The sequence below is a fragment of the Patagioenas fasciata genome, chromosome W (genome assembly GCF_037038585.1).
Source record: "Patagioenas fasciata isolate bPatFas1 chromosome W, bPatFas1.hap1, whole genome shotgun sequence".
Lineage (NCBI taxonomy): Eukaryota > Metazoa > Chordata > Aves > Columbiformes > Columbidae > Patagioenas > Patagioenas fasciata.
This window is the reverse complement of record NC_092559.1, coordinates 53,577,210-53,597,553: the sequence shown is the minus strand read 5'-3', so window position 1 is coordinate 53,597,553 and position 20,344 is coordinate 53,577,210. Positions and strand designations below refer to the sequence as shown.

The following is a 20,344-nucleotide window of genomic DNA, read 5'->3' as shown; positions in this document are numbered from 1 at the left end:
TACAATACCAGAAATGTCATCCATTATGTTTTTCTGTGTTAATTCTTGTAAATCATGTAATTGTTTTAGCAGGGCACTGACTAAATCCTGAACCATGCCTAGCACATTGGCTGAAAATGCTTCCTGGAGATGTTATTTCATTTGATTCCTCTCATGAACACTATAATTCCATTTCAATGATGTTACACATAAATTCTTTTGAGTATATTCCCAATCACAATGCAGTTTTATTCTGGTAGCCAAAGTGTTCTGTCCATCTCCTATCCACAATAGGGCTGTTTCACATATATTTATTACTGAGATGTTAAGCGTTGTCGAGTTTTATTCTTCCCCTGAGATGAGTGCTCTCCAGTCTCAGCAGAAGTTGTCTTCACAGAAAGAAGTTTGACTTTTTCTTTATGTGACTGGGCCTGTTGAGTGCCATACTCTTGTCTCTCTGGAGTTTTCTTCTGGCATGTTCTGTACAGAGCCACCAGCAAGAAGACAGCAAGGGTAATGACTACCTGTCACTGCCATCATAGTACTTGTGTTTTCTTATAACTTCTTCAGCTGCCCCCACATAATGTCATTGGCCTCTTCCTTTGGTCTTTTCCTTTTTCTTGTCACACTCTATTGCAGTGACAGACGTTTTATCTCTGGCACTGAGTGCTGCACCGTGTTTCTCCAACTCATAGTAAGGTTTAACATATTTCGCAGGAAGCCACCCTGGTCCCATTGGAAGAACACACACATATCCCCTTCCCCAGGTGATTAACTCTACAGGCCCTTGCCATTGACTGTTGTGCAGGGGATCCTGAAACAAAACCTTTGGTCTCTGAGACAGTGAATCTGGAACACAGAAGTGTTTTTCTACTGCTGTGATAGAGAAGGGAGGCATGATATGATCCAAAAGTTTAAAGTATCATCTGTTGCATTGTCTAATTGTTGTTGAGGCACCACATTTCCCCCCCTTTTTTTAAAAAACATACGTTTTAGTGTGGAATGTGCCCGTTTGATAATAGCCTGCCCAGTGGGAGAATACCTGTGACATGTGACACACCCCACTGCTGTAAAAAATATTTCATGGATCTGGCAATGTAGCCAGGACCATTGTCAGTTTTAATCTATTGTGGTGCACCCAACATAGCAAAACAGTGGATCCAGTAGTGCTGAATATCCTTGCTTTTCTTACTAGTATGAGCAGATGCACAAAACATACCTGAAAATGTATCCACAGAAACACACTCATATTTCAAATGGCCAAAAGATGAGACACATGTAACATCAATCTGCCAAATGGCATTAGCTGTGAGCCTGCGAGGGTTAACTCCAAGGGAGGGTGAATTTGTAATAAGGTCTTGACATTCTGGGCAAGAGCGAACTATGTCTTATGCTTGAACAAGTGTGAGATCAAACATCTTTTTTACAGTAGCAGCATTTTGATGGAAGAAAGCGTGTGATGCCCTGGCAGACTGGAAGTGAACTGTAGCTACAGTATAAGAGTCCACAACTGCATTTCCTTCTGCTGTGGGACCTGGTAAAGTGGTATGAGAGCATATATGAGTAACAAATAGTGGGTGTCTTCAAAGCTGTAATGCAGTTTGCAATGATATAAACATTTCAAAGAGTTGCTGTTGTGAGATTTCTTTAAGGAAGATGGAGGGGATGTGCTGTAGGACCTTGACTACGTACTCAGAATCACAAATCAAATTTAGAGGTTCCTCAAAAAGCTCTAAGGCATGTAAAGCTGCAGCAAGTTCTACTAATTGAGTTGAGCCATCAATAAATTTAACAGAATGATGCCAATAGTTACCTTCCCACCAGACCACTACAGCTTTATGAGACTTCACTGATCCATCAACAAAAACTGTGTGAGCATCTGGGATCAGATCAAATACAAGTATGGTCTGTGGCCTGATGTTAAAGACATGCAGATTCTGCAGCAATTTACATTTAGGCATACCAAAAGCTATGCTGTTAAGAAAATCAGCTAGTGCAATTTGCAAGGACATAGATTGTGAATAAAAAAAAAATCAAAATCAGATTTCAAAAATGGTACATATATTACAAGATAGGTCATGGCCTATTAAGACCTGAATCTGCTCCCTGCCTTTTTTAGTCAGCACAATAATCAATTCTAGAGGCTGAGTAATAGTTTTATGGAAATAATTGGGCAAAAAAATCCATTCCAAATATAGCAATCTGTTTGCTTTCTCATCATATTATCCCAAAATACCTACAGGTTGTATCTGTGTTGTAGCTATAAATAGACAAATCTGCAAGTGTAATTGAATGCAGTCAGCCCATAAGGATGCCATAAACTTGTTCATCAGTGTCTAACCCCATTTTGGCTTTCATGTTTATTGGATATTGGTTTTCCTTACTGGATCGAAGTCCTGTCTCAGTTCTATCAGTGGTAGTATTGGCTTTACCAGATACTTCAGCCGCCCATACTAGGGGAAATACAGGATCCAAAATTTCATTGGAGATTTCTCACTTGCAGCAAGCAGATCTGCACCTTCCAAGCACCTTCTTGTGGGATATGCAGCTAAACAGAATTCTCAGAAAACGTTTTTTTAGCTTAAAATTTGCTTAACAAATCTTGACCTAAGAGAGATACAGGGCTTTCCAGCATATATAAGAATTCATGTGTTAAAACTTTGTTCCGAATTTGGCATTACATTGGTTTCAAAAATGGCCTTTCTTTTTCATGACCCAAGAACTAGCATGATGAATTTACGAAAAAGTCTCTTAAAACTAGTTACTACAGAATAAGTCTATTAAAAAAATTATATTGTGGTTTCCCAGCTTCATTTGAACTAGGGATCTGCTGGGGATACCTTTAAATTTACCCTCAGTCTCCCTCATTCACTATTACAGCTCTCTAGCAGCAATATTGCTCTGGCGAGGGGGAGAAAGCCCCCCTTGTGCTGCTTTAGCAGTGGGCAGCCAGCTTTTTCTTTTTTTTTTCTTTTTTTCTTTTTTTTTTTTTTTTCTTGCTGCAGTTTAGACACAGGCAAGGCCACTGGGTGTAATCTCTGGTACCAAGTGGGAGCTGCCAGGCTCTAGCAGACTTCTCAGTTACAATGAGCTGAGTTTATCTTGCAGCTTGACACAGGCCTGAAATTTATGTTCAAGGTATACAGCTGTCAAGGTTTAAAGCAAGGTGAGTACAGCATCCGAGGAAAAATATGCAGGCAAAAACTGAGAAGTACAGCCACCTAGAAGAACTTAGCTGAAAGGAAAAATCACTAAAAGAGAACTGGTCTTGTTTTTGACAAAACCAGGACATTCCAGCCCTTATTCCATACCATTTGAGTCATACCCAAATCACTACTGCTTTCTGCCTGTCTTCAAATGTATATACACACACTCAAATATGTATATCACTAATTCATGAATGCAAGTCTCTCTCTATCACAGCAGTCTGTCTCCAGGCAGGAGAGATGATGTGTAATCTGGTACGATTCTTATCCCAGTTTTTAAAGGTTCCACCTCCCATTGCCTTCAGGGTAGTGTTTAACAAACAATTGTATTGCTCAATCTTCCCAGAGGCTGGTGCATGATAGGGGATATGATATATCCATTCAATACCATGTTCTTTGGCCCAGTTGGTGATGAGACTATTTTTAAAATGAGTCCCATTGTCTGACACAATTTTTTCTGGAGTACCATGTCACCACAGGACTTGCTTTTCAAGGCCCAGAGCAGTGTTCCAGGTAGTGGCATGAGATACAGGATATGTTTCCAGCCATCCCGTGGTCGCTTCCACCATTGTAACCACATAGTGCTTACCTTGGTGGGTTTGAGGGAGTATAATACAGTCAATCTGCCAGGCCTCCCCATATTTATATTTCAACCACAGCCCCCCATACCACACAGGCTTTAACGTTTTGGCCTGCTTGTTGCAGCACGTTTCACAGCCATGGATAACCTGCGAAATAATGTCCATGGTTAAGTCCACCCTTTGGTCCCGAGCCCATTTATATGTTGCATCCCGTCCTTGATGGCTCGAAGCATCATGGGCCCACTGACCTAGAAAAAGTTGACCTTTATGTTGCCAGTCCAAATCCACCTCAGCTACTTTAATCTTAGCAGCCTGATCTGCTTGCTGGTTGTTTTGATGTTCCTCAGTGGCTCAACCTTTAGGCACATGGGCATCTACATACCATACTTTTGCAGTCAGGTTCTCTAGATGAGCAGCAATGTCCTGCCACAATGGGGCAGCCCAAATAGGTTTGCCTCTGCACTGCTTCCACTGCTTTAACAGCCCCCACAAGGAATTTGCCACCATCCATGAGTCAGTATAAAGTAGCAGCCACTTTTCTCTTTCAGCAATGTCTAATGCCAACACTATGGCTTTTACCTCTGCAAACTGGCTTGATTCACCTCGTCCCTCATCAGTCTTTGTGACTTGTCATGTAGGACTCCATACAGCAGATTTCCACTTTTGATGTTTTCCTACAAGATGACAGGATCCATACTGCTTTTCAGTCTCTGGTAATTCATTATATGGTGGGGCTTCCTCAGCATGCATCACCTCCTCTTCTTCAGGTGATACTCCAAAATCTTTGCCTTCCGACCAATCTGTGATCATTTCTAAGATCCCCGGGCGATTAGGTTTCCCTATTCGAGCCCGCTGGGTGATTAATGCAATCCACTTACTCCATGTAGCTTCAGTTGCATGATGCGTGGAAGAAACCTTATCCTTGAACATCCAGCCTAGCATTGGTAATTGGGGCTCCAGGAGGAGTTGTGCTTCAGTACCAACCACTTCTGAAGCAGCTCAAACTCCTTCATATGCTGCCAGTATCTCTTTCTCAGTTGGAGTATAGTTGTCCTCCAAGCCTTTATATCCTCTACTCCAAAATCCTAGAGGCTGACCTCGAGTCTCACCTGGTGCCTTTTGCCAGAGGCTCCAGGTAGGACCATTGTCCCCAGGTGCAATATAGAGCACATTCTTAATACCTTGTCCTGTCCAGACTGGTCCAAGGGCTACTGCATGTACAATCTCCTGTTTAATTTGTTCAAAGGCTTGTTGTTGCTCAGGGCCCCATTGAAAATCACATTTCTTTCGAGTCACTTGATAAAGGGGGCGCACAATCTGGCTGTAATCTGGAATATGCATTTTCCAGAAGCCCACAACACCTAAGAAGGCTTGTGTTTCCTTTTTGCTAGTTGGTGGGGACATAGCTGTTATTTTGTTAATCACCTCTATGGGGATCTGGCGACGCCCATCTTGCCATTTAATTCCCAGAAACCGAATCTCTCGGGCAGGTCCCTTGACCTTACCTCTCTTTATGGCAAAACCAGCTTTCAAAAGAATTTGAATTATTCTCTCACCTTTCTTGAAGACTTCTGCTGCTGTATCACCCCATACGACTATGTCATCAATGTATTGCAGGTGTTCTGGAGCTTTACCTTGTTCCAGTGCAGTCTGGATCAGTCCATGGCAAATAGTAGGGCTGTGTTTCCACCCCTGGGGCAGTTGATTCCAGGTGTACTGGATACCCCTCCAGGTAAAGGCAAACTGTGGCCTGCATCCTGCTGCTAAAGGAAAAAATGAGGACATTAATGAGAAAAATGCATTAGCAGTGTCAGTTGTGGCATACCACTTGGCTGCCTTTGACTCCAGTTCATATTGCAGTTCTAACATGTCCGGCAAGGCAGCACTTAACGGTGGCGTAACTTCATTTAGGCCACGATAATCTACAGTCAGTCTCCATTCTCCATTAGGCTTTGGCACAGGCCATATAGGACTATTGAAAAGTGAATGAGTCTTATTGATCACTCCTTGACTCTCTAGTTGTTGGATCAGTTTATGAATGGGGATCAAGTAATCTCGGCTGGTGCGATATTGTTGTCTGTGCACCGTCGTGGTAGCAATCGGCACCTGTTGCTCTTCAACCTTAAACAGTCCTACAACAGAAGGGTCCTCTGAGAAAGACCAGGCAAAGTAGACAGCTGTTTAATGTCCTCAGTCTCTACAGCTGCTATACCAAAGGCCCATCTATACCCTTTTGGGTCCTTAAAATACCCTCTCCTTAGGTAGTCTATACCAAGGATGCATGGAGCATCTGGACCAGTCAAAACAGGGTGCCTTTCCCACTCATTTCCAGTTACGCTCACTTCAGCCTCTAATACAGTCAGTTCCTTGGATCTCCCAGTCACTCCTTCAATGCTGATGGATACTGACCCTTTATGATTTGATGGCGTCATTGTACACTGTGAGCCAGTGTCTACCAGGGCTTTATACTCACGTGGTTCTGATGTACCAGGCCATCGAATCTACACAGTCCAATAAACTTGGTTGTCGTTGTCCCTCTCCTCCACCTGGCTGGAGGCAGGCCCCCCCTAATTGGTGCTTTGCATAGTCTCTGGTAGGGAGACACAAGAATCCCTCCTACTCTGGGTGGAAAGCCTCCCACTGGAAAGTGGAGCAGCTTTTCTCTTGGGAGCTTTCTTTTTCAATTCATGTACCCATTTTTGTAGATCAGCTGTGGGTTTTCCATGCCATTTACTCCTATCTTCCCCCTGGTCACGCAGAAAAAAGCATAATTCTCCTCATGACGTGTTGTGTTTCTCTTGGGCTGGTGCTGCAGAAGGGTGTCTTTTCCTAATAGCTGTGGCTCGGGCCCATGCATGTGACAAGTAGGATCTATCCTCCCTTTTGGACAGTTTGTCACACAGTTTCTCCACAACTGCAACACAGACTTGTAGGGGAGAAGAGAGAGTGTCTTCATACTGCCACAACATGTCTGTTACTTCACCCACAGTTGATAGATCGTCTTTTGAAAGGGTGAGTAATCCTAAAGTGCAGGTATAAGACAGTGGTGTACTCTACACAAACTTCTGCATTATACCTCGAGTAGAAACTTCTGCATTATAGCTTGAGTACATGGCACTTCATCAGGATCTATAATTGTCTGTGGGTCCCTGTAAATTATCTCTCGCACAGCCAGTTCTCTCAGATACCTAATACCTTTCTCCATAGTAGTCCATTTGGTTGGGCAGCATATGATATCATCTTTTAAAGGGTACCTGATTTTTACTGCTGACCAAATTATTCTCTAGAGGCTTTGATTTTATTTCTTCTTTGCAATTGCCTTATCAATGCCACCATCTCTGGCCAGGGATCCCAATTGACTGGCTTCACTGCCATCTAATTCCAAACTATTGGCCCCACTGTCCCAGCATCGAATGAGCCAAGTGACAATTTACTCACCTTCATAACGGCTTAAGTCTTGTTTCACAGTCCTCAGCTCCTTCAGAGATAAGGAGCGTTCTATTAGCTCATCCTTTGCTGGTCGCTTTGCTTTAGAAGGACCCACTGCTTGTTTTGCTGTAGAAGGACCCTGTTCTTCTCCTCTGATTCTTCTTCATCGTCACCTTGTTCTATTCCAGAAACAACCTCTCCCTGCTCTTCTTTATCTTCCTTCACAATGAATTCCAATTGTGCTTTCTTTTGCTTCCTTGTTGTTGGGGCAACTAATACTGCTGAAGTCTGAATGGCCACATTACATGTTGTGGAGTGTTAAGTGGATTGTAGTAACTGATGTTGCAGTTGTAGTGGCTGCAGTATCCAAGTCAGGAACTGGAGTGGCTGCAGAGTCTTTTGAGGGGAGTGCAGTAGCTGTCACGGGTGTTTCAGTGACTGCAGTGTTTGTAGCTTTAAGAGCGGCAACTCCTGCCACAGAAGTTAGAATCACTACAATCTTCCTAAGTAGTTTTAGCACCAGCAAAGACTGACACACGTTCCAGAGACTCAGTAATACTAAGAAGCTTCGCTCAAAGGTCCAGGGATATTCAACATTTCCAAAAGCATCTGTAATTTTCTCTAATGATGCAGGCAGAAAATAGTTAAATAGCTCTGCTAAAATCTCACTCCTGAAACTGAGAAAACAAAAGGCACAAGTCTCTTCAATTTCTTCTGCTTCTACCAGAAAATTCAAAAACTGCATACTCCCAAAGCATGATAACAATGAGTAGAAATACATAATTGACTTAACTAAAATCACGTAAATCAGTGATACACAACCTAGGAACAAAGCTATTATAACAACTTTATCCCTCCTTCCAAAAATAATGTTCTACACAAAAACATAAACAGGAAGAACTAACCCCCAAAAAAGGCATTATTAAATCCAACCAGATTTGCAACAACATCCTTTAAATCAAAAACAAACTCAAACCACAATCTGCTTTATGACCCTTAAAGCACACAGATCTATCATTTCCCAAAGTTTCCTCCTACCAGTGGATTTTAACTCAGACCGTGCACATCAAAGTCCAGTGCTCTCTCGCTTACACTACCCCGTAAGCTGTTTACAGTAATTGTCAGATACCACTCTTAGCCTATCTTCCTCAAACCCCATCCCTGCTCCGGCGCAATAAAATCTTTCACGATTTCTCATGCAAGTCGGAGTTGCAGCACCACTAAAACCTGTGACGGTTTCTCTTATCTCTCCCCGTATCGTCTCGTTTCCCTGTATGGGCCACCAATTAAATGTCAAGGTTTAAAGCAAAGCAACAATAAACTGTGGCAGATGCTTTCTGTTACCCCCTTTACCCTCCCTCCACCCTCTCCTTTAGATCAGAAAGATAAGGAAGATAAGGAGTAAGGAAGAGAGACTTAGACTTCAAGTTGGAAGGTTTTAAAGGGTTTTACTAATGCTATTAATGAATAGATAATAAATACAAAATATACAAAACCAATCTTCAATGCTCGATATGTAATTGGCATCCTTCCAGCAGTGGCGGAGCTGGGTGGGTGGAGCTGGTGTGGCTCCAGTAGCTGTAGGGCAGGTACCTGGAAGTCATGGGTGGGGCTTCACAACAAACTGGAAACTGGATTTCAGGGATTGCAGGGCCTCGGGCCTAGCATCACACGCATGCAGAGAGGGTCCTCTTCAGATGCCCGCCATGGTCAAAGAGAGACTGAGACCCTCGTGATCCCATCTTATATAGGGGGTATGACGATTATGGGATGGAATACTCATTTGGTCAGTTTTAGTCACCTGTTCTGTCCGCCCCTCCTCAAACATGCCCCTCTCACAATGGAACGTGGGAAAACTTATCAGTCTTTCTTGGCTACCATAGTAACAAATCTAAACATGAGCTTCTTCAGCATTCCATTGGTCTTCTTATCAGCACTGAGTACAGCATCCGAGGAAAAATATGCAGGCAAAAACTTAGATATGTACAGCTACCTAGAAGAACTTAGCTGAAAGGAAAAATCACTAAAAGAGAACTGGTCTTGTTTTTAACAAAACCAGGACAACAGCACAGGCCTGGGCTCTTTTTGCCTTTTTTTTTTTTTTTTTTCCATTTCATTCCTGCTATTATACACTTTATATGCAATTCCAATTAGCTGAGCAATGGTTACATTCCTCAGCCCCATTTACCTTTTGCAATTTCTTACAGATGTCAAGAAACAGCATATTAACCATTGATCCATTATTTTCATTTTCCTAGATCCAAATCAGTTCATATTCTAGCAACTTTTAAATACAACGTCTTCCAAGTTCACATCCATCATAGCATTTAGTCTTATTTCCTATATCTCCAACTAGCACATAAATTCCATGCCAATCAGAGTTTAACAACTTAATTTTGAGACCAGAAAATAATTTATTAGATAACAGTAAGAGCAAATTAACCTACAGTACTGTACTTCATCCCATTTTCCAAACTTCTGCTGAACATTAATTGCAATATAGTACTGTAAATTATATTCATATGTACTATTATAAGTTATATAATATATAGAACTTATTATAACTTTATTTTATATTTATTATTACTTATATAGTATTATAATTTTATATTCAGGCTATTGTCCTCATTATCCAATTTATACAAAAGCCACAATTAAGTACAATATCATTTCAAATTTTATTTATCAGAGGATGATTCTACTTGTTTCTGAAACAATTTTGGCAGCAAAATGTGTTCCTCGGTCAGAGGACATACCAATTGGGATACTAAATCTAGGCATAAATTTAATTAACTTAGCAACCTTATGTAAGCACAGCAACAAACAAACACCAAATTTCAATTCTGGACACTTATTTTTCTTAATTGAGGGCAATCTCTTTTCCAGTGTCCATCTTGTTTACAATATGCACACTGATTTTTCTCTGAGCTTCTGAGGTCTGATATCTCACCTTCATCCTTTTCCTCTACTTCAAATCATTTCCCGACCTCGGTTTACTCCCTGATCTTTATCAGAAATTCCCTCTAAAGTCACAGTTAGAGCTTTTCCTTTATCTTTCTGCCAAACTCATGACACACAATCCTTCAAGCAACATCCAAATCCATAGCATCATTTCCTTGCAATTTTTGCAGTTTACATATGAAACAACACCTTTTCAGATCTCTGTCTTTGCCTTGCTCTTCTCACTTTAAAAACAACATCAATTGCAACAAAATATTATACTTCAAGGTTCTGTTCTCTGGCCACTTTTCCCAATCATCGAACTTACACAGCAGCCACCATTGATTACAATATTTCACAAGATCCTCCTTCCTCATATTTCCAAAGTACTTTCCTGTGTTTTAAAACACACCCTAATACTGATTTCTTAAAAACATGACTGAAAACAGACGTAAGTAAAAACCATGAGAAGGTGGGGGGGGAGGAGGGGGAAGCACAGAGCAGCTTGCAGCTCAAGTGGGAGAAGGGGGAGAGAAGGCTTACAGCGCACTTATGTAAACAACACAGCAAAGAAACAATTGTAACAACAACCAATAAAACAATTAACTTATATTCCTGATAAGCTGCTTGATTTTCAGAAAAGCAATACCCAGAAGCATGTAATGTGTGCTGTAAAACTTGCAGATATAGCTTACATTCAGAGGAAGCAGCTTGTCCCATACTAACACAATCCCACAACTAACTCATTCAATGAGGGCTGCTGTCCCTGTTATACACAGGGATGTGTGGCCACAAATTACAATATAAAATTTACCCGTCTGATTGTGTGATCACCGCCACTCACACTACTCGATGAAGAGTCTCACATGCACGTACACTCACATGGGCACACACATGGGGCACCATTTGCGGTGATTGAGTACGATGTACACAGAGACACACACAGTTCGTGTCAGCAGCGAGAGCAGAGCCAGGCAGAGCTGAGCTGAGCCCAGCAGAGCAGAAAGCAAGCAAGCCAGCATGTTCTCTTTAATAACTCTGTCACGATTTATAGCTTTACAGATAAGGGCCTGAACCAAGAGGATGTTTTTTTCAAAAAATGTTATTCCAAACACACCACACTCATCTTGCGACTGTTTTCAGTCACGTTCTCATGCATATCTTGTGGGCGATCTTCCGGCCCAACATTCACACACCCATATGTCTTTAGGGTGGTCTTCCAGCCTGACATTCATACACCCATACATCCTTGGGGCGTTCTTCCAGCCCTAGATATCATTCTCACTCAGCCTGGGCTATCACTCCTCACAAACATAAAACTTCTGTATAACCTGTCCAAGGCCGCTTTGTGTTTTGACTAATTGCTGTGATTTAATCATGTTAGTATTAGTCTTGACTGCCTAGATGGTCATGTTAGTACTGATCTTCTTTTATCATCCAGGTGGCTGGAGCTGTACATCCTGCCATTCCTACAGGTTGGACTAGATGACCTTTGAAGGTCTCTTCCAACCCAAACTATTCTATGATTCTATGAAGCATAGTAAAACTTTGCTAAGCAATTATATTTCAATCACGTCATCATCCACATGCTTCTCTGTTGATCTAGATGGGGCTTGTCAAACTCATTTTCACCCGGGGCCATATCAGCCTCGCGGTTGCCTTCAAAGGGCTGAATGTAGTTTTTAGGAGTGTATAAACGTACACATTACATTCGTTCCTTTGAAGGCAACCAGGAGGCTGATGTGGCCCCTGGTGAAAATGAGTTTGACACCCCTGATGTAGACTATGCTGGAGTTACTTACCTATGATGCCAGACAATGGGAGGGTTTCACAGAGGTGTTAGGGGGGCTAGGGTGCTGGCATTATCTTGATTGTCCAGTGTTGGAACGAATAAAGGACTCAGCATTCCAATTCAATGTGAATCACGCCAAGCCATTTATTAGAGAAACAAACCTCCTTATATATGCAACTATTCTCTGATCACTCATCCACACTCAAAGCATGCATTCACTAATTGGATATCATCTACGTTCACGAGCTGTCCATGTGTTGGAGTCTCACTGCTGATAGGTCCGTTGATTTACGTCATGTTGATGCCCTGTTATTGCAGAACTGCCTCACTCCCACAGCAGGTCCTGTTTTCAGCTTTCCGAGGTGGCCTTGAAATTCCTTTGGGCCTGGCTAGTTCAATAACAAATCTCCATCTAACAGAAACCCATCCACAGTCCAGGTGTATCTTTTAGTTAGCTTTGAGATTCCACATAGCAAAGTTCTTATCTCCAGGGCGGGGCTCTCCTCCTTGTGATGAGCTGGGTCCCTCTAGTTTGCTTGCTTAAGCGTAGCTATTCAGTATACAATGTAAACTATTTATATATCTCTTCATGAAGTTAACACAATGTCATACTATAAAGACTAATTGGTGTAATACTTAGAGAATTAGTTTTTTCTAACAACATGGAGCACCAGCCTGCACCCCATAATGGCCTTACAGGTAGTAGCTATAAGATCCCTTATGACCATGGGCAAAGGTGTCTGTGTGACAAGTCAAAATCCAGTTTGTGATTCACAGGCCCATTGGCCAGTTCTTTTGGTTTGCATAGCCTTTTTCAGGAATGCCTTGAGGCCTTTTTCTTATTTTCCTCACACACATGTTCTTCTGAAGTTGGCATTTTCTTCTGGTTTTCCATTTTTGCAGCCAGCATTGCCTGTGCATTGTGGGACTGCACAAAGCCCAAGTTTTGCCCCAGTAACACCATATGGACATCCTGTTGGGCTGGGCCCAGATGCAAGAGCTTCTCAGTCCAGTTCACAGGACTGATCTCTTCCCTGCATGTGACAGGGTTTTCCCAGGGGTCCCTTAGTATGATTCCTAGGAGGAGTTCATAGCCCTTGGACCCATTTCAACTTGTCCGTGCCCCACTTCCCCCACCTTTTGGTGCCTGCGGTGGGTTAAATTTGGCTGGCTGCCAGCTGCCTGCCAAGCCGCTCTCTCATTCCCCCTTCTCAGCAAGACAGAGTGAGAAAATAAGATGGAAAAGCTCATGGGTCAAGATAAGGACAGGGAGATCTCTCACCAGTTACCATCACAGGCAAAACAGACTCACCTTATGAAGGATTAATTTAATTTATTGCCAGTTAATCACATGTAATGATAAATAAGAACAAATCTAAAACCACCACCTTCCCTCCACCCCTCCCTTCTTCCTGGGCTCAACTTCATGCCCAACTCTTGTACTCTACTGCTCCTTCCTCTTCATGCTGTTTGCTGCTCTAGTGTGGGGTCCCTCCCACAGGATACAGTCCTTCATAAACTTCTCCAAATTAGATCCTTTTCCCGAGCTGCAGTTCTTCACAAATGGATTCAGCATGGGTCTTTTCCACAAGTTTCAGTCCTTCCGGAACAGAATGCTCCAGTGTGGGTCCCCCATGGGGCCACAAGTTCTGCAGGAGCCTGCTTCTGCTTGGGCTCTCCTTAAGCTGCAGCTTCCTTCAGGGCATATACGCCTGCTCCAGCATCATCTCCACAGGCTGCAGTGTTGATATCTGCTCCCCTGTGGAGCTCCATGGACTGCAGGCGGACAACCTGCTTCACCATGGTCTTCACCGTGGGCTGCAGGGGAATCTCTGCTCTGGTGTTTAGAGCATCTCCTCCCCTTCCTGCTTCACTGACCTTGGTGTCTACCGGACTGTTTCACATTTTTCTCAGGCTTCTCATAGCTGCTGTGCAGCATTTTTTACCCTTTCTTAAATATATTTGTTGTCACAGAGACAGCACCACTGTCACTGAGCGATGCTTTTTTTCTGTGAGGATGACTGAGCACTGGTGCAGGTTAGAGATATTCAAAAGTCATCTGGACATGGTCCTGGGCAACTGGCTCTAAGTGGCCCTGCTTGAGCATGGGGGATTGGATCAGTTGTCCTCCAGAGGTCCCTTCCAACCTCAACCATTCTGTGATTTAAACTTTAATTATTCATGACATCAGCTTTTATTAAAGAAAGTTTTAGCCATTTTATACCTATGCTTTTACTTATTACATATTTAATTTTTATATCTTTATAATTGTATATATGTACACATACATATACACTGTTTTCTATATATACTTATACATGTATCTATGTATAAATATATGAAATATATCTTTGATACATCATTGTACTTTACATATATTTCTATATATGTTTATATTACATCTGTTGCATATAAATGTATATATTTTTATATCCGAACTCTTCCTAGTGCAAAGGAAGCAGGCAAACAATCAGAGGGAGATCTGAGAATATATGGGTATCATAGCGTCAAAAAAGGCTGTCAGCCAATCACAAAGCAGTGTGACAACAAATGGGGAATGATGTTGTCAAAAGTGGGGGCTTCCTTTTCTGTTATGCTTCTGGGTAAATTGGTAGGGGTGGCTGGTCCTGCCAGCCAATCACAGCAGATGACATGACGAGAAGAGGGGATTGACTTCTGGGGTTAATAGTAAATTTTTCTCCCTGCGGGGGGTCAGATTTGTGCCAGAAACCGGGAGCAGGTTATCTCTCATTTCTTATCTTGGATATCTATTATGTAATTAAAAAATTAATAAAAAATGTGTTGCCTTCACTTGTCACAGTTCTCTTACAATTATGTGTTGGGTGGGTGACTTTATTTCCTGTGTTATTTCCTAATGTTTTACAGATAAATATCATATGTTTTGAGGTGTATATTTTTAGAAGTAATAGAAGAACAAAGAATGGGAAATGTCAATACCAGTCCTGCTTGATTTGCTGTCTCTAGCCCATGTTTTTGACCCTTGTGCAGAGTTGGTTGTGCTGACTCTATTGCTATCTTTCCTTTTAGCCATCAGCTTGTTGCAATTAGAGTATTTTATCAGTGAGAGAGATCTTTTTGGTTCTTAACAAACAGTGCTACCTGCAGGATTACTATCTGTCGAGGGTTAAGATTGCGGGGTGACAATCAAACCCTGGCAGATGTATTGTTAACCTCCTCTCCTCCCCCCCATCCCCCTTTTGCCCCTCCCTCTCCCCCCTTCCCACTCAGGACAGGCGATCGGGAGGGAAAGTAGGACAGAGAGAAGAGAGTTGGAAAAGTTAAAGATGTTTTACTAATGCTACTAATAAGAATAGAGAAAATAATACAAAATATACAAAACCAATCTTGAAAGTCTCAGCAACTGCAGAGCCAGCACCCAAAGTCCTGGATTAGGCTCTGTAGCCAACCGGAGCTGGATTCAGTCTGTCACTGGCCTCAGTTCGCAGGGACGACCAGCAAGGTCCTCTCCTAATGTCAGCCATGAGGAAAAAGGGAAAAGGCAAAAGGCCCGAGATCCTCGTGATCTCCCACTTTTATATGAAGTGTTCACGTGAATGGAATGTTATACACCGTTGGTCAGTCTCTCGGTCACCAGTTTCTCGTTGCCCCTCTCGTGAGATGTCCATCCGTGCTTATCAATAAGTTTGCATTCCATTGCTAGGTTTACCAAAACATGTATCTGGTTCTCCAGGAAAATGCAGCTAATATGAAGGCTTTAGCTGACAGGCAAATTCACTAAAAGAGAAACTTGTTTTTTAACAAAACCAGGACACTATCTGATAAGCAGCAGATAAATCTGTTAATAATTAATAATAATAAATCAGTAGTTGGATGTAGAGAAATCTAATGCTCATCAAAAATAAAGGCTTTTCAAATTAATTCATCTAGCATAATGTGACATTGATGTGTAATGCACTTCTGTTTTTCATTCATAACATACTAATCCTTGAGTGGCATCTGCCACCTTTGTAAAATATTCAAAAATCAGAAAGGTTTTTATATTAAAAGTATTTTTTTATTTTTGATGGTTTTTCCCTCAGAGTTCTATCTCAAACATATTAATGTATTCTTTAAGATAATACAATTATTTATAATTAACCTAGTCTTTGTATTCATTATTCCTTTTCTCTGTGGTTTAGTCAACTTTGATATTTAACTGGATTGGGTCAGATAAATTTATAATTTAATTTCTATGGAAAGCCTGCTTTATACCTGAAATAAAATAATGAAAATATTGTAAAATCTTAATCAAGTGAACTGTATTCTGGAAGTACTTATAATGTTTGTTGGTCAAGTGAATCCTTTTCATGTTAACTTTTATTTTCAATTGTTTCCTATTCTTTTTAAATGTGTGAAGAAGCAGCAAGGAAAATCGTATGCCATTTCGTTAATTTTCTCCTTGTTTTGATCCTATAGTAAAGACTTAATTACACATTCTGTTGAATTGGCATCCCTCTCATTCTCCTTCAGAAGCCAGAAGAAAGGGCAACTCTGATCTGTAGAAATCTTTCTAAATGGAAGTACTGGTTGCTGACTTGAACACATTTCTCCTCATTTTCCTTTGTACTGTTCTTGAACAGTGAGCAAAGCTAAAAAATGCTTAAGAGCTGGAAAGCAAAACAAAAGCTTTTCTCAAAATACAGCTTATAAAATTAATTTACTTCAAAACATAGCTGTGTGTATTGGGTTTGCATGGCAAGGTTTTGGTAGCGGGGGGACCACAGGGGTGGCTTCTGTGAGAAGATGCCAGAAGCTGCCCCCATGTCCTACGGAGCCAGTTCTAGCCAGCTCCAAAACAGAGTGGCCACTGGGGAATGGTGACCTAATCAGCAATGGTGGCAGCACCTCTGTGATAACATATTTAAGAAGGGGTAAAAAAAGAAAAAAAATAGTTGTGCAACAGCAGCTGTGAGAGAGAGGTGTGAGAATATGTGAGAGAAACAACCTTGAAGACACCAAGGTCAGTGAAGGAGGAGGAGGTGCTCCAGGCACTGGAGCAGAGATTCCCCTGCAGCCTATGGTGAAGACCATGGTGAGGCAGGTTGTTTCCCTGCAGCCCATGGAGATTCCTGGTGGAGTAGATATCCACAATGCAGCCCATGGAGGACCTCCTGCCATAGCAGGTGGATGTGCCCAAAGGAGGCTGTGACCCTGTGGAGAACTTGCGCTGGAGCAGGCTCTTGGCAGGACCTGTGACCCCATGGAGAGAAGCCCACACTGGAGCAGGTTTGCTGGCAGGACTTGTGACCCTGTGTAAGGGACCCACACTGGAGCAGTTCATGAAGAACTGTAGCCCATGGGAAGGACCGACGCTGGAGAAGTACGTGGAGGACTATCTCACATGGGAAGAACCCAAGATGGAGAATGTCATGAAGGACTGTATCCCATGAGTGGGACCCCATGCTGGAGCAAGGGGTGTGAGGAGGAAGGAGCAGCAGGGACAATGCATTATGAACTGTTTGCGTCTCCCATTCCCTATCCCTCTGTGCCACTCAGGGGGAGGAGGTAGAGAAAATTTTGGGAGTGAAGTTGAGCACAGGAAGAAGGGAGGGGTGGGGAGAAGAAGTTTTCAGATTTGCTCTTATTTCTCATTATCCTACTCTGATTTTGATTTGCAATAAATTAATTTCCCCCAATCAAGTTTGTTTTTCATGTTATGGTAATTGCTGAGTGATCTCCCTGTCCTTGTTTTGACCCATGTCCTTGTTGAGGACAGTGTATGGGAAAGGGACCTGGGGGTCCTGGTGGACAGCAGGATGACCATGAGCCAGCACTGTGCCCTTGTGGCCAGGAAGGCCAATGGCATCCTGGGGTGTATTAGAAGGGGGGTTGGTTAATAGGTCCAGAGAGGTTCTCCTTACCCTCTACTCTGCCCTGGTGAGACCACATCTGGAATATTGTGTCCAGTTCTGGGCCCCTCAGTTCCAGAAGGACAGGGAACTGCTGGAGACAGTCCAGCGTAGGGCAACAAAGATGATTAAGGGAGTGGAGCATCTCCCTTATGAGGAAAGGCTGAGGGAGCTGGGTCTCTTTAGCTTGGAGAAGAGGAGACTGAGGGGTGACCTCATTAATGTTTACAGATATATAAAGGGTGAGTGTCACGAGGATGGAGCCAGGCTTTTCTTGGTGACAACCAATGACAGGACAAAGGGTAATGGGTACAAACTGGAACACAAAAGGTTCCACTTAAATTTGAGAAGAAACTTCTCAGTGAGGGTGACAGAACACTGGAACAGACTGCCCAGGGAGGTTGTGGAGTCTCCTACTCTGGAGGCATTCAAGACCTGCCTGGACGCCTTCCTGTGTAACCTCATCTAGGTGTTCCTGCTCTGGCAGAGGGATTGGACTAGATGATCTTTTGAGGTCCCTTCCAATCCCTAACATTCTGTGATTCTGTGAGGAGAGGGAGTGATATAGCTGCTTGGTGGGCACCTGGCAGCCAAGCCAAGTCAACCCACCACAAAAAAGCATTACAGTACCCAGTCAGTCAGGTCTAGTCCATGGTTATGACTGAGGTAGTAACTGTTAGATGCCTTTTTTTTTTTTAAGTATGTTTATGCATATTATTGTGAATGGAATAAATATGCAGCTGAGTACAGGAAAAGTTACTGTGGATGTGCTAATGGATGTAGATGGCCTCAAAAGAAAGGGGTTATGAGGGATCAAATACAATAAAAGGATTAAAAAATAGAGTGGAAAGAGACTTCAGATTTTTGTACAGCATTACTCAATAATATGTTTTTAACATATTTAAGAATATCAGGAGTATATTTATAGTATTTGTTACTAAAAAGGGGCCAACATAATTTTTAAAGGCAAACGTCAGTGATACTTCTGTTATGAGACACTCTGTAGAGTATAAGACAAAACTGAGTAGAGAAGTACTGGTTATGGTTTCTGAGTGATAAAAAAATCTGATTTCTGAGATGCCCTCTCAGCTCCTTTATTGGGTAAAGGTTCTATTTGTGATCAATCTCTGTTTTATTTTTAGGAGAATAGCTCATTGCTTAAAATGGACATAAATGGAGAGTCCAGAACTACCATACCTACCTTCCCTGTACCTCTTGCAGAGGTCAGTTCTGCAGGCAAAACAGAAGCAGAGAAACCACGATGTTCCAGTACCCCCTGCTCACCAATGCGACGGGCAGTTTCAGGCTATCACATTCTTCATATGGATTCTAACTACCTGGTTGGCTTCACGACTGGAGAGGAGCTGCTAAAATTAACCCCAAAGTATACAGGAAATGAAGATAACAAAGGAGAATCCAGGCCTAATTTATACTCTAAACAGCTTGATTCAGGACTTGCATGTTCCCCCCATTTTTACAAAACTAGAAGTAGGTACTATCAGCCATATGAGATCCCAGCAGTAAATGGGAGGAGGAGGAGACAGATGCCCAGCTCAGGGGATAAATGCACTAATGCTTTACCATATAAACCTTACAAGGCACTTCACGGTCCTCTGCCTCTTTGCCTTTTAAAAGGTAAAAGGGCTCACTCTAAATCCCTGGACTACCTCAATTTAGACAAAATGAGCATTGCGGAACCTGCTGACACAGACATGCTACAATACCAGCTCCAACATCTTACCCTTAGAGGGGACTGTGTGTTTGCAAGAAATAACACATGAACTATAATCTGTAATTTAGAATCACTTTCAAGTTATTTCTCTGTTGCTGCAAAACTCCACTGTCATACTATGTACATGACTGTCCACATTGTAAGTGGTATCAGCTAAATGTTATCAGAAAGTAATTTATTTGAATAGAATTTTGACAGTGTGTTGTGTTACAAATACTTGGAGGGAAAAAATCTTTCCAGAGCAAGCAGCTTCTAATGCAGATTTCACTGCAGCTGGTAGATATTTCTTTGGACACTTTTTAACAACGAAAGGGCTTTTGATTTTTGGATTTGGGTTTGAGGTTTTTTGTACAGTTATCTAGTATTTATGGTAATTTAATACTGAAAAATTGATGGTCTACTTAGTTGTTGCTAATTTTGGCTTGATGTTAGAAATTGCTCTTGAATAACTACTCAAGTTATATTTTTGTTTCTTACTGTATTCTACAATAAAAATATATGTATGTTTTTTTTACATCATGGGAAGGAACATGAGCTTGGCTAAATTGGATCACTTGTTATTTTAAACTATCCCATTCAAACATTTTGAAACTGGCTTTGCACTGGTAATGAGGAGGAAATTCACTCATAAAATAAACCTTTGTTCATTTGCTACTTTAAACCTGTTAAATTATTTTTTAGTTTCTGCATGGAAGTAATTTTTTTGCCTCCTCTGTTTTATAAAACTATTATGGAATAAGTATTTGGAAAATTAAAAACTTTTTTTGAGAGTGAAGGGTTTGGTTTTTTTTTTGTTAATATGATTTTTTACGTTG

General features: G+C 41.8%; 1 protein-coding gene across 1 annotated transcript in view; it reads left to right on the top strand.

Annotated features, from left to right (window-relative positions):
- LOC136115731 (macrophage immunometabolism regulator-like) overlaps window positions 1-20,031 on the top strand; it is a 31,699-nt gene extending 11,668 nt beyond the window's left edge. Inside the window, exon 2 of the mRNA XM_065861937.1 lies at window positions 18,940-20,031. Coding sequence (XP_065718009.1) covers window positions 18,961-19,578 — 618 coding nt within the window. The 5' untranslated portion in view covers window positions 18,940-18,960 and the 3' untranslated portion in view covers window positions 19,579-20,031. The remainder of the gene's footprint in view (window positions 1-18,939) is intronic.
- The last annotated feature ends 313 nt before the right edge of the window (window positions 20,032-20,344 follow it).